General features: G+C 52.6%; 1 protein-coding gene across 3 annotated transcripts; it reads left to right on the top strand.

Annotated features, from left to right (window-relative positions):
* Positions 1–5,792: 5,792 nt before the first annotated feature.
* Positions 5,793–9,476, top strand: DNAJB1 (DnaJ heat shock protein family (Hsp40) member B1). 3 transcript variants are annotated; one of them, XM_060628580.3, is made up of 3 exons: positions 5,793–6,107; positions 7,264–7,844; positions 8,062–9,476. In XM_060628580.3, exons 1-3 carry the CDS (start codon positions 5,897–5,899, stop codon positions 8,290–8,292), a joined length of 1,023 nt encoding a protein of 340 aa, XP_060484563.1. In that variant the 5' UTR covers positions 5,793–5,896; the 3' UTR covers positions 8,293–9,476. The 3 variants fall into 3 exon arrangements, with proteins under 3 accessions (XP_060484563.1, XP_060484565.1, XP_060484564.1); XM_060628582.3 differs by lacking the exon at positions 5,793–6,107 and adding an exon at positions 6,581–6,604; XM_060628581.3 differs by lacking the exon at positions 5,793–6,107 and adding an exon at positions 6,941–6,972.
* The last annotated feature ends 4,587 nt before the right edge of the window (positions 9,477–14,063 follow it).

Raw genomic sequence — 14,063 nt, 5'->3', positions numbered from 1 at the left:
GGGGCGCCTGGGTGGCTTGGTTGGTTAAGCGTCCGACTTCAGCTCAGGTCATGATCTCACGGTCTGTGAGTTCGAGCCCCGCGTCGGGCTCTGTGCTGTCAGCTCAGAGCCTGGAGCCTGTTTCAGATTCTGTGTTTCCCTCTCTCTCTGCTCCTCCCCTGTTCATGCTCTGTCTCTCTCTGTCTCAAAAATAAAATAAAACGTTAAAAAAAAAAAATTAAAAAAAAAAAAAAAACCACAGATCTTTCTCGATTAGTAATTGAGGGCTTACAGTATCTTGAGATCCTTTGTGTCCTGACAGCCTTCACTCCCTGCCCTCACTGAGGGGGGACAAGAGGAGTAATCACCTAGAAACCAAAAGTTAAAACCCTACCAAGTTGAGTTACTTGAAACATCTAATGGTGCAGCGCTGAGGGGCACGTTTGAACTGCTAAAATCTAGCCACGTTTTGCTACTTTGCCCATCAATTTCCAGCTTCTGTAATGTGGGGCTGGGTCCGTGTGTCTTCTGTCATGCTGCGTTGCAGCCAATAAGGTGTGTGGGGTCCAAACAGATGTCACTTTGGAGAGAGTCCATGTGCATTCCTACGGACTCAGAACATCCTGGAATGTACCTTTCGAGACTGCTTTCCTGAGCCTTATACCCACTCAAAAGGCACAAAATCATTCCGTGATCCTACCATATCGTGTGCCAGCAAGGGCACACAAGTAATTTCCACCCTCTTTTCATCCACAAGAAGCTCATAAAAAGGCAGGATCTAGCCCAGAAAGAAGAATTCCTCCTTTTTTTTTTTTTTTTAAATGGATATTGCAGATGCAAGGACCCCTTATTGGCCTCATCTGGCTTCCAGTAACCAGGCTGTCAGAAATAATATCCACCTTCAGAATGAAGACTGGCCACTTTGTTCGAACCATTCACGATACTCTACTGAGGCTCTCACTGTGCCTGTCAGTTAGGGACAGCTAGACCCTCCTTCTGTCCCCAGCATCCCCAGCACAGTGGCTAATTCATAACAGTCACAGTTCGCGTTTGCTGAGCCAACTATGACAAGCCCCTTCAGGCGATTTCCAAAGGGGAAATTGCAGAAAAGCCTGGCGCAGTGGCAGCACTGAAGGATGAGCGAGGGCTCCTTGGATCTCGGATCTGGTGGAACCCAGGGTCATTTGGATGATGAAACTCTGGTGTGTCTGTCTATCTCACAGGCTCCTTTTGTATTTCCCACATGCAAGTAGGTAGGATCTTGATTTCTCTGGGAACCTGGTTTGGCTTGTTTTGGCATATGCGATGGAGCTGGTTCAGAGTTGTGGGAGAGGTGAATCCTAGAACAGACAAGCCAGGGCTGGTTAGCAACTTGCCATTGTGTCAGGAATCCCAGAGAGAGGCTTCCAAAGTCCTACCCGTCTTGCCTTCTTTAAGCCCGTAGAATTTTTTTTTCTTTTTATTCAGCTATCATTTACATACAGTAGAATTTACCTTTTAGAGGGTACAGCTCAGAATATATGCAGCTGTGACACCATCATCACACTCAAGATGTAGAAAATTTTCCATCACCCCCCCCCCAAATTTCCCCGTATCCCTTTGTAGCAAATCCCAGCCCCTGGAAGCCACTGATCTGCTTTCTGCCCCAATACTTTTACCTTTCCCAGAATGCCTTATAAAATGGCATCACAGCAGTAGGGTTCAAACAGTCTTTTGAATCTGGCTCCTTTGACTAACATAAGGCATTTGAGATTCATCTGCCGTGTTTTCTGTACCAATAGCTTGGTCCTTTTTAACGGCTGAATAGCATTCCATCATGTGGCTCGACCACAGTTTATGTATCCATTCTCCCACTGAAGGAAATGTAGGTTTTGATGGCTGTTGATAATTACACATCAAGCTTTGATAAACATTCGCTCGTGGGGTTTTATGGGAACTTGGGTTTTTATTTCACATGGGTATTCCACTAGGGGTGAGATTGTTGGCTCATATGGTGGTAGTGCTTTTGAAGGTCTTTTTAACGAAGAGAAGCAATGTTGAAAAAGTGGTGATGCATTCCTTAAAAATTAAGGCTTTGTTGGGGCGCCTGGGTGGCGCAGTCGGTTAAGCGTCCGACTTCAGCCAGGTCACGATCTCGCGGTCCGTGAGTTCGAGCCCCGCGTCAGGCTCTGGGCTGATGGCTCGGAGCCTGGAGCCTGTTTCCGATTCTGTGTCTCCCTCTCTCTCTGCCCCTCCCCCGTTCATGCTCTGTCTCTCTCTGTCCCAAAAATAAATAAAAAACGTTGAAAAAAAAAAATTAAGGCTTTGTCATCATCTGAATCACATTTTACACAAGCTGAGGGCTTACCTATAAATATTGTGCTGAACACTTTATACTTCAGCATTTCAGTCACTGGGTGACCGCAGGCAAGTGACATGACCTCTCAGAGCCTCAGTTTTTCCACTGCAACGTGCAGGTAATATTAGGCCAACCCCATTGGATTATTGCGAGGATTAAATGAGTTATGGAGCATTTGGAGCTGGCTTGGCACATAGTAAGGCCATGTCAATAGTATAGCCGTTATAATGTTTATTTCCTGGCCCCTCTCAATTTCATCCTTATAGCAACCCTGGGAGGTAAGATCTCACTCTTACCTCCATTTTATAGGAGACACACCTATAATGATCAAGCAAGTTGTACAAGATCACACAGTCAGTAAATAAGTAAATAGTGGGTCCAAGATTTCAGCTGAGGCTGACTGACTCCAGGCTCACCTGCTTTGTTCCTATATCAGCAAGAGTTCTCCCAAAGAAACAGAACCAGGATATGTGTGTGTGTGTGTGTGTGTGTGTGTGTGTGTATTAAGAGATGTATTTCAGGTGCCTGGGGGGCTCAGTCAGTTAAGCATCTGACATCATATCGGCTCAGGTCAAGTTCCAGCCCCACATCAGGCTCTGGGCTGACAGCTCAGAGCCTGGAGCCTGCTTCAGATTCTGTATCTCCCTTGCTCTCTGCCCCTCCCCTCTTTGTGCTCCCTCTCTCTCTCTCTCAAAAATAAACATTTAAAGAAATTTTTCAAAAAAAAAATATATATAAGACATGTATTTCAAGGCATTGGTTTACACGATTGTGGGCACTACCTAGGCAAGTCTGAAATCTGTAGGGCTGACCAGCAGGCTAGAAACTCTTGGCCAGGAGCTGATGCTTCTTCCTCAGGGAAACCTAAGTATTATTTGCTTTTAAAGCCTTTCAACTGATGGGACAAGGCCTACCCACATTATCCAGGGTCATCTCCTATACTTAAATCAATGGACTATAAATGTTAACCACATCAACACTTACATTACTGTTTAATTGAGCTTCTGGGTACTATAGCCCAACTAAACTGATGCATAAAATTAACCACCCCATCTTCTCAGAGTTGAGAGCTCAAGATCGGCTGAGGTTTCCGCAGAGGCTACTTTCCCAGTAACATTTTGAAGTGTCCAATGAGTGTCCAGGTCAAAAAACCCTAAGGAGAGGTGTTGGGGTTATTTTGCATATATTGGCGTTAAACAAAAATTCCTGAACATGACCCAGACTCACACAAGGAAGAGGGAGTCTCCAGCCCTAAGTTTGCCCCAAATACAAAGACACCCAAAGTCATGTAAAGACCTTTGGAGGCTGCCATATTTGTAACTCTAAATTCATACTAGGGGCGCCTGGGTGGCTCAGTCGGTTGAGCGTCTGACTTCGGCTCAGGTCATGATCTCACAGCTGGTGAGTTCAAGCCCCGTGTTGGGCTCTGTGTTGACAACTCAGAGCCTGGAGCCTGCTTTCGATTCTGTGTCTCCCTCCCCCTCTGCCCCTAACCCACTCGCTTTCTGTCTCTGTCTCTCTCAAAAATAAATAAATGTTAAGCGCTGGATTTTCCTTCATGATGATGACTCTCCAGCTATTTATGTAACTTTTTAAAAAATTGAATTATTTCCCCCCTATGATGGTTCAGGACCCTGCTGTGTGTACTCACGGGTGCCCAGCCCAGATCCATCCTCCTGGGTTGACCAGTGTGTGTACTAATCCAGTCCTTACTGACACAGTTACCCTTGGTGGGGTCAGTGAGTGGCCAAGGATGGCCGGAATCCCCCAGCTGGAAAGCAGCGGAAAGCCATGGTCTTCCTTCTTAGGAGTTTCAGCTTGCACAGGGGTGGCAGTCTCTAGAAGCTTTTTGCTGTGACGCTGCCAGGAAGGGGGTGGCTCAGCAGCCCATCATTCAACAAGACAGTTAGTCACCCCTTTGATAGTGCTTCCTCTGTGCCGGGTCTGTCCTGGGCACTTTACAAATGTTGACTCATGTCAATTTCTTTTTTTTTTTTTTTCATGTTTATTTATTTTTGAGAGAGAGACAGAGAGACAGAGAGCAAGCAGGGGAGGGGCAGAAAGAGAGGGAGACACAGAATCCGAAGCAGGCTCCAGGCTCTGAGCTGTCAGTACAGAGCCCAATGCAGGACTCGAACTCACGAACTGTGAGATCGTGACCTGAGCTGAAGTCAGATATTCAGCCCACTGAGCCACCCAGGTGCCCCAACTCATGTCAGTTTCAAAGCCCTGTGAGGCGGGTACAACTAACTGCTGCCCCCATTGTACAGATGAGGAAACTGAGGCCCCACATGGCTCAGTAACCAGCCCAAGATGGTGCAGCCAGGAAATACCGGAACTGAAAATGAAACCTGCTGTCTGGTTCCAGAGCCAGCTGCACACCACCCTGACCTCCCAAGCAGTTCTTCCAGGAACATTCCGCCTCAGCCACCATCACTGCCGACCGCTTTTTCCCTACGGCCTTCTCAGGTGGTACCCCTTTCTGAGCCTCCTTTCGCCATCAGCCCTGTCTTTGACCACAGGCACCCCAGACTCTCAGAGCCAAAGGGGATCATGTTGCCCACAGAGGAGGAAACAGAGGACCTGTGGGGTGTATGACACGTCCATGTCCCCCCAAATCATAAATGTAGTGGGGAGAAAAATGAAGCAGATGCATTAGAAACAGGCAGGAATACTTACGAGCGTCCACTGTGACCGGGCACCAGATACTGTTCCAGGCACTGGACACCCAGCAGTGACAACTGCAGGCCGGGAGGGAGGTGAATTGAACACGAAAAGTCAAAGAACGAGATAACTTCAGATTTCAATGGCAGGTAAAGCGAAAGGCACGAGGAGGAGGCTTTTTTCCCCCGGAGGGAAGATTACTCCGGAGAAGTGAGCTTTGGTCCTGGAGCCTCACCCTGCTTTATGGTGAGGACAGGGACAGTCCTGGGGCTCCTAATTGCATTCTCCCCACAGCCAAGAGAACGGTGGGTGTTTTTATTCCCCTGTTACATAAGTCGGCGTAGGGGGGGAAACCTGGGGCAAGGAAAGGTTAGTCAACTTGCTCAGAATCAGCCGGAGGGGAACCCACCCCCGGAGCCCGGTGAGATGTGTGCGACTAGCTCTACGATCACCTGGGGCAGGGCGGGGCAGCACTGATGGGCGTGGCCGCCTCCAGCCCTGCCCCTCGCCGGAGGGCAGTGTCGTAACCAATTGACCCAGGCTCGGGACGGGACTCGCCGCAGGCCGGGTCAGCAAAGGCAGTCAAAGAAGGTCGCGATTGGCTCCCCGCAGAGAGTGGGCGGGGCCTCCGTCGCTCGGTGCGCGCGCCGCGGGGATGCGTTGCCGGGGGTGTAGCGGGAAGGGGCGTGGCCGCGGGCGGGCGGCCGTTGGCAGCGTGGCCCCGCCCCGGATGTCGCGCGTCGCGGACTGGGCGGCGGCGATTGGTCGGAGCGGCGCAGGGGGCGGGGCGGAAGGTTCTGGAGGGGGCTGGCGGGCTCTGGAAGCTTCCGCCGGACGGGTATATAGAGTCCGGGACGGGGCGGCGGCGAAGCCGGGGTACGGCGACAGCTGGGCGGCGGGCCGTAGGCGAGGGCTATGGGCAAGGACTATTATCAGACGCTGGGCCTGGCCCGCGGCGCTTCGGACGAGGAAATCAAGCGGGCTTACCGCCGCCAGGCGCTGCGCTACCACCCAGACAAGAACAAGGAGCCCGGTGCCGAGGAGAAGTTCAAGGAGATCGCCGAGGCCTACGACGTGCTCAGCGACCCGCGCAAGCGCGAGATCTTCGACCGCTACGGGGAAGAAGGTGCGTGCGCGCGCGCCTAGGGGCGCGCCCCCGCCGTTTGACTGAAGGGGAAACCGAGGCTCGGTGGCCAGGCTGCGGCGTCCCCGGGGGACGCCCCGGTCCCGGTGGGCGAGCAGCCCCCGCCCTCCGGCCACGCGGGCCTCCGCCCTCGGATTGGCGGCCGCCCGATGGGAGGAGGAGTCCTGGCCGCTGTGCTTGCCCAGAAGCTTCTAGCAAGTCTGGGGCTGCCCCTCCCTAGGCGCCTCCGCCCACGTCCCCGAGCGGCCCCGGGGGTGCGGGTGCGGGCGGCAAAGAGGCCAGCCTTAGCCGGGCCGGTGGCGCTAGGGCCCCGGGGGTCCGGGGCTCACCTGGGCCGAGGTGGCAGGCGCTGGCGTCCAGGGGCGCAGGGCGGGGCCTCTGGCTGCGCGCCGGGCACGACCCGCGAGCCTGCGACGAGCGCGCCGAGCGCGCCGATTAGCGCCGACCTCGCTCCGGGGCCCCTGTGAGGGCGGAGTGAGGTAATCCCTGTAAAGTGCTTGCCTAACCTGGTGCCAGGCACGTAGATGGCAGCGGGCGGCGGAGCAGTGCAGGTGCGGGGAGCGGCGGGGCCCGCCTCTGCCCGGCCTCCTCGGCGTAGGCCTCTTCGGGCGGGAGGAGGAAGCTTTCTTGTTGTCCAGTTGCCCGTTGATGACTCAGACTGGTTTCTGCGCTGGGTCTTAAGAAACCGAGTGGCTTCTTATGTAAGGATGGTGACAGTTAGTGTCAGGGTGTGAGATTTTGAAAAGCTGTGTTTACTGTTTTGCTTTCACTTCTGCACACTTGACCAGCTCTACAGTATTTTTAAGAGTAAGCACTCACCGAAGGTGGACCCTGGATCATGTCTTTTGTAAGTTTTCACCTCCACGCAGGGAGGATAGGCAGTCAAGAAGTGGCAGGAGTTGGGTGGCCCTCGGAGAGGGCGCCGGGCCCCTCGCCACTGTCCTGGCCCTGAAGTGCCTGGACGAGGGGCGGTAAAAGCTTAGGGTTCTTCCTTGGTCTTCTGTGACAGAGAAGGGAGGCTAAAAGAGTTTTCCGCCCCCCCACCCCATGGCTCCCAAGCTTTTTTCCCTTAGCGAAAGGTCTTAGAGGGGGAGAGGCTCCCGCCAACCATGTGACTTCTTCTGATTTTGCCTTCCAGGCCTAAAGGGTGGTGGCCCCAGTGGCGGGAGCAGCGGTGGTGCTAACGGTACCTCTTTCAGCTACACGTTCCACGGAGACCCTCATGCCATGTTCGCTGAGTTCTTCGGTGGCCGCAATCCCTTTGACAACTTTTTCGGGCAGCGGAATGGGGAGGAAGGCATGGACATTGACGACCCGTTCTCCGGCTTACCCATGGGCATGGGTGGCTTCACCAACCTGAACTTCGTGCGCTCCCGTCCTGCCCAAGAGCCCACCCGAAAGAAGCAAGATCCCCCCGTCACACACGACCTCAGGGTCTCGCTTGAAGAGATCTATAGCGGCTGTACCAAGAAGATGAAGATCTCCCATAAGCGGCTGAACCCCGATGGAAAGAGCATTCGCAACGAAGACAAGATCTTGACCATCGAAGTAAAGCGGGGCTGGAAGGAAGGGACCAAAATCACCTTCCCCAAGGAAGGCGACCAGACCTCCAACAACATTCCAGCTGACATTGTCTTTGTTTTAAAGGACAAGCCACACAATATCTTTAAGAGAGATGGCTCTGACGTCATTTACCCAGCCAGGATCAGCCTTCGGGAGGTACGATGCTAAGTAGGGTGGTATGGGGGGGGGGGGGGGGGAGGCGACTCCATGACAGATACTTCTGAGCACTCAGGGGACAGGGCAACACTGATCCAGGCACCTGGTTTTAGCGATAGGGACCTGGTGGCGCTTATCCTACGTCAAACAGCGTCCGGGCAGGAGTCGAGCGCCCTAAGCTGCCTTCCATCTAACATTCTCTCTTTGCTCTCCCAAGGCTTTGTGTGGCTGCACGGTGAACGTACCCACTCTGGACGGCAGGACCATACCCGTCGTGTTCAAAGACGTCATCAGGCCTGGCATGAGGCGAAAAGTTCCTGGAGAAGGCCTCCCCCTCCCCAAAACGCCCGAGAAACGCGGGGACCTCATTATTGAGTTCGAAGTGATCTTCCCTGAAAGGATCCCCCAGACGTCAAGAACCGTACTGGAGCAGGTTCTTCCGATATAGTCACCAGGGTTTCCCAAGGACTGACCGGGGACCTTTCCAGAGCTCAAGGATTTCCAGACTGTTCCACCAGTTGTGGACCCATGAGAGGGCGGGAGGGCCCAGGGAGGGCTTTCGTACTGCTGAATGTTTTCCAGAGAATATATTACAATCTTTCAAAGTCGTGCACTAGACTTAAGTGGTTTTTCAAGCGATAGGGCGGCAGGTGGTGGGGACCGCAGGAAAAGGCCTTCCAGTCTGTCCCACTGGGTCCTGCAGCCCTCCCCGGATGGGCCCACGCCCTCCTCCAGGCCCTGCCTGTGGGTGAGAGGCAGACCCACAGCTGGACTTGATCCGTCTGTAGCCCTTTGCTTGTGTGGCCATTAGTCGGTATCAGGCTGCCGTCTCGGTTCCCAGACCCTGTACGCTCCTCAGTTTTTGTTGTGTGATCAGTTCGTGTTTTATTCTGTATTTGTCTCCCACGTCTTGCTGTTCCTCTGAAGAATCCTATTTTCTCTTTTGCCATCTCAAATTGAGAACTGACCTAGGCTCTTTTTGCAAAACTGCCTGGCCGGCACCCACAAGCAATACCTCTCGTTCCAGCAGGACCAAGGGCGCCGGCCTCGTGTGAATGAGCTGCACAGACGCTTCTCCCTGGAGGGCCTAGGGCCCTGGACAGAGCTGGGGGCCCTCTCGACCCCTGACTCCGAGGCCAAGTGCACTCACTTAGGGGTCATACTCTTTCTTTTTTCTGTAAGGCAATCTTTAGGCACACCTGGGACTTACCGGCGACCCAGGTAATTTTGTGCTTAACGGACTCTGGACTCTTTCAAAAGGATGTGATCCTTTTGATTTTGCACAGCCCTGGCTATAATCCCTTTTGATAAAAGGGTCTTTGCTTCTGATTACAGGAGCACTGTGGAACGTTTGTAAATATGTTTTTATAATTCTGTGTAACGTTGGTGTGCACTCACAGGAAACCGGCCCCCGGCAACTGCTGCTTTCTGTATCGGGCCATGATGGAACTCCAAAGGAACCTTGGGAGTCGGGGAGGGGGGCAGGGAGGGAACAAAGTGTCTGTTCCGTGCAGGCCAGTCTGGTGCTCAGACATTGGGACTCATTGTAAGCTGCCACTGCCAGCACGAGACCAAAGCGTGTGACTTGTCAATGTGCAGCACGACAGCATTAAAGACCGATGCTAAACCTCAGGGGGGCAGTCCTGCGACTCTGTTTGAGGGCTTTGCTGGCTGGGGCTGGGGCGGTGGCAGGGCGTCCCTCAGATGCAGTCAGGGGGGAGGCAGGAGTCCCCTGCGAGAGGGAGAGAAGTCTCCCAGGGCTACGTGGGGAGCAGAGAACGTCCGTCCACACCACCTACATGGACGCGATCCAGGCATCCAGGGAGCCCAATGGATTCGAAGCTTTGTTTTGTGAAGGTTGGGGCTGGAGTTAAGCAGTTCACTTTCCCGTGTTCCAGGCAGGGCCTGGTTGCTGGGGCCAAGGGGTGGTGTAGGGCCTGCCCTGTGATCCCCGTGCACTCCTTTCTTGCTGGAACAGGCAGAGTGGCAGGCAGGCCCTGGCCAAACCAGACCTGAATTCCAGCCCAGGGCTGAGCTCCTCCTGGAGAAGACACATTTCCTGCCCTGGCTTCATTCGCAGGCCGCTGAAGTTGCTTTTGCTTTGTAACTTTTTTTTTTAAGAAAACTGGTTTTATTACACAGTAAGTAATTACAGAGGCTTAAAACAGTGGTATTGCTACTTTGCTATGAGATGTCTTAAAAACAGCGTTCAAAATCAATCAAGGAGTGGCTTTCCCTTCCGACTGAAAGGTGACCACTGGGAGCGAATGGGGGCCGGGCTGTCCAAGAGAAGTTTCTGCAAGCAATGGAATGTTTTAGGTCTTCTTTAAATGGGACTGCTTTAAGATTCAACAAAATACATTCAGCCTCTCCGTCGTTCCAGTCACATTTCCAGGGCTCGGCAGCAGCCACACACAGCTAGTGGCAAGTGCTGGACAGCACAGATGAGAGGGCTTGTCCCCCAAACCTAAGATGGGGCTCAGTGAGCCCAGAGGACGCTGTCCCCGTTGGGAGGCGACCCTGCGTATCAGAGCCATAAGGGAGCTTGTCACAGATGTTTACTGAGCTACCTCAGGCACCAAGATGACCCTTCCTGCGGAATTGGCCCTGGCCTTGGTGGGGTCGTAGGCCACCCCTCCCCCGGAGTGCCATCCCTGTGCCCCTGTCACCATTAGGTGGCCGGTCCCTGCAACCTTCGTGTCAAAGTCACCAACACAAAAGCACACAAAACCTCAAAGTGCACACAGTTCTGGGAACTTCTAGAAATCACCTACCCGGCACAGTGGGTGGGGCAGTGGGATTCTTTAGGAACGTGTTCGTGGTGAAAGAGACAAAAAGGACCCAGGTGGACAGAAAACCGGCCCCTCTGACACTGCGTTGTTTTGCCACAGGGGGCGTGGCGCACGCCTGTGTGTGTGTGTGTGTGTGTGTGTGTGTGTGCGCGCGCGCGCGTGCGTCCCGAGGTTTGGTGTATCTCCCAAGAGACTCCTCCCTCGCTTCCTTGGCTTCCCTTTAGGGGATTTCTTCTTTCCCACGCGGACTCTGAGCACATTCCAGAACTTCCATGTCAGTCCGTGTGGAGCTGCGTCTTAACCCACCGGCCCAGCAGTCATGTTTTAACATCACTTAAACAGTGCAAAACCCAAGATGCACGTTTGGCCTGTGGACAGAAGCGGAGTCCCCTCCCTCCTCCGGGCCTGCAGTTCCCTTAGCTGCTGTCCCTGTACAGACTGGCCACGGCATCACGAGGGCTTTCCCTTTAGAAAAAGAAAAACGATTTTTGTGTGCGCATTCTCTCCAGAGGCTGTTTAAGCATAATTTCTAAGATGTCAGTCTGTTTTTGCCCAGGTAATCAATCACAGTACTAGACTCTGGAGGGGACAGAATGAAAATCCTCCCCTCCACCCTGCTATTCGAGTCCACCCCCAACGAATGTCCCCAGTTTCTCAGGTACCTTCCCTGAGTCGCTGCACAAATCAATTTTTCCTTTGTGCACTCTGCATTTTCCCCCTCACGTGTGGTGGAAATAGCGAGCTTCCTCATTCCTGTTAGAGTGTGCCTTTATCCTGCCAGGACTACCTAGCTGGATGTGAAGATCCAGACCAGTGTTCGGTGGCCCCTACCTCTCCCCTAGCCATTGTTCTTGCTTCCAGATTCGAGTCTGGGACAACCACTTACTAGCTGTGTGACCTTGGTCAGGTGACTCAGCCTCTCTGTGCCTCCGTGTGCTTCAACTGTAAAACAGGCATAATAACAGTACCTCTTCGAGGATTGTAAGGGGTTTCTGGATATGGAGATAATACACACACACACACACACACACACACACACACACACCAGGACCCAGCATAGAAGCACCATATGAGGGACGCCTGGGTGGCTCAGTCGTTTGAGCGTCAGACTTTGGCTCTCGCGATTCATGAGTTCAAGCCCCACATCGGGCTCGCTCGCTGCTGTCGGTGAGGAGCTTGCTTCGGATCCTCCTTCCTCCTCTCTCTGCCCCTCCCCTGCTCTTTCTCTCAAAAAATAAATGTTAAAAATAAAAAGAATAAGCACTGTGTGCCAGTTATTATGTGAAGGTTTCTTATTCCACAGCTGGAAACCCCAAAAGCCTTTGGGGGTGAGTGCTCTCAGCTGAGCTCCAGGAACCCACTTGCCAGGGGATCCCCTGAGACATTCAGCGCACCCTGAGGAAGCTGTACCTGAAGCAGGATCACTCCCATTGCAATCTCAATGTGACAACCAGCTCACTCGAAAGATGCAGAGCACGAGGCTCCAGAGCGGAGCAGCCCCCTCGCCCCTTGAATCCCAACTCTGTCACTCTGCTGTTGTGTATCCCTGGGCACGTGACTTTACCACTCCGAGTCTCAGTGGCCTCCTTTAAAAAAACGACACAAACGAGGCACAGACTTCATAGTGTTCCAAGTGAAGAGTGGGTAAGTTAATGCAGCAGGGAAGAAGAACACATGAAATTATGAACTTGGCTTCTGTGCACACTCAAGGGGGTGCTGAGTTCAAGTTCTGCTCGCTGCATTCCCGTGAGAAAATGGCAAAACCTCTCAAAGCCTCAGTTTCCTCCCTTGTAAAACAGGACGATCCCAGCTAGCTCTCCCTTCTCACTGCCCCCAGGCCAAAACTCAGTTAACCCCTGAGGTCTCTGTGCCACAGACCTGGCACAGAGCAAGTGTGCAATTAACATGAGCAAATATTTCTAAAGCACTTAGTTGGAAGCCTGTCCCGGGTTGTCTTTTTCTTCAATTTTCTTTCTTTCTTTTTTCTTTTCCTTTTCTTTTTTTTCTTTCTTTCTTTCTTTCTTTTTCTTTTTTTTAATGGAGGCTCTACACCCAACATTGGGCTTGAACTCACGACCCAGAGATCATGAGTCCCATGTTCTACTGACTGAGCCAGCCAGGCGCCCCATGTCCCACGCCTTAAATATTATTAGTTATTAATTATTGAGGTACACAGCATAGCACCTGACACGTCGTAAGTATTGTTCATTCCATCAACATTTATTGACCACCTACTGTGGACCCAGCCCCTGTGCTTAATGCTGGGGACACAGAAGTGAACAAACCTGGCAAAACTTCCTGCCTTTGGCAGAGCTAACAGTTGAGTGGGGGGGGGGGGGGGGGGGGAGAAAATAAGGATAAATAAATAAAACAACTAATGTACTAGATAATGGGGAGAGTGATGAAAATATGAAACATGGGGGTAGAGAGTTTGGGGTATTTTTAAAACTTTTTTTTAATGTTTATTTTTGAGAGAGACACAGACAGAATGCCAGTGGGTTAGGGGCAGAGAGAGGGAGGCACAGAATCCAAAGCAGGCTCCAGGCTCCGAGCTGTCAGCACAGAGCCCGACGTGGGGCTTGAACTCACGAGCTGTGAGATCGTGACCTGAGCAGAAGTCGGACGCTCAACCGACTGAGCCACCCAGGTGCCCCTTGGGGCATTTTTTTTTTTTAAAACACAGCGAACGCCTCCTCGAGAAGGTGATATTTGAGCAAAGACTTGAAGGAGGTCACTTCTTCAGGTGGATATGGAGGGAAGTGTGTTCCAGGCAGAGGGAGCAGCCTGTGCAAAGGCCCTGAGGCAGGGGTGTGTCTGAGATATTTAAGGAGCAGCCAAGAGCCCAGTGAGGCTGGAGCAGAGTGGGGGTGAGTGGGAGGAAGCGAGGGCAGGGGGTGACGAGGCAGTGGTGCAGGACCTGGGGCCACTGGGAGGACTTCAGCGTTTCCTGAGTGAGGTAGGGACCTGCAAGCATTTTGGTTTTTGCTTTGTCTTAATTTTCCTCTGTTCGGGTGGAGGGTGGGGCGTGTCATTTGATTGTATAACTTCAAGTCCCTGAGACAGATCATCAGACTCTCGAAACTTCAACGCACCAACCTTTTGTCTGAAAAGAGCACAGCGCGAACAATAAGTATCTGTGTTTCCTATTACAATCTAGTTCTTAAAGTACATGTGCTCATCATGCTCTCTCGCACCGACCTGAGCATGCTCCCCTGGTCTGCCGATCCCACACTTGCCCGAGGAGGGGTGGAGGTGGGGCGTCTGATTGCTGAGTTCTCAAACTACGATTATTCGGTCAGACATCTTCCCTCATGAAGGGAGGAGAGACAACCTCAGGAAAGAGCCTCAAGCCCCTGCCACCACCCACCCCCGCCCCCCCGCCAACCCCAGTTTCCTGGAGGTCACAAACCGTGCCCTAACAATCTTT

Source organism: Panthera onca, chromosome A2 (assembly GCF_046562875.1).
Source record: "Panthera onca isolate mPanOnc1 chromosome A2, mPanOnc1 haplotype 2, whole genome shotgun sequence".
In the NCBI taxonomy this organism is placed as follows: Eukaryota; Metazoa; Chordata; class Mammalia; order Carnivora; family Felidae; genus Panthera; species Panthera onca.
The sequence above is the reverse complement of the archived record's forward strand: the minus strand, read 5'-3'. Positions and strand labels throughout refer to the sequence as shown.

Bases quoted from the DNA above. Each gene is read 5' to 3' on its own strand.
- DNAJB1 (XM_060628580.3), top strand. From the start codon at position 5,897: ATGGGCAAGGACTATTATCAGACGCTGGGCCTGGCCCGCGGCGCTTCG. The intron at 6,108-7,263 runs GTGCGTGCGCGC...TTTGCCTTCCAG, and splicing joins CGACCGCTACGGGGAAGAAG to GCCTAAAGGGTGGTGGCCCC. The intron at 7,845-8,061 runs GTACGATGCTAA...TGCTCTCCCAAG, and splicing joins CCAGGATCAGCCTTCGGGAG to GCTTTGTGTGGCTGCACGGT.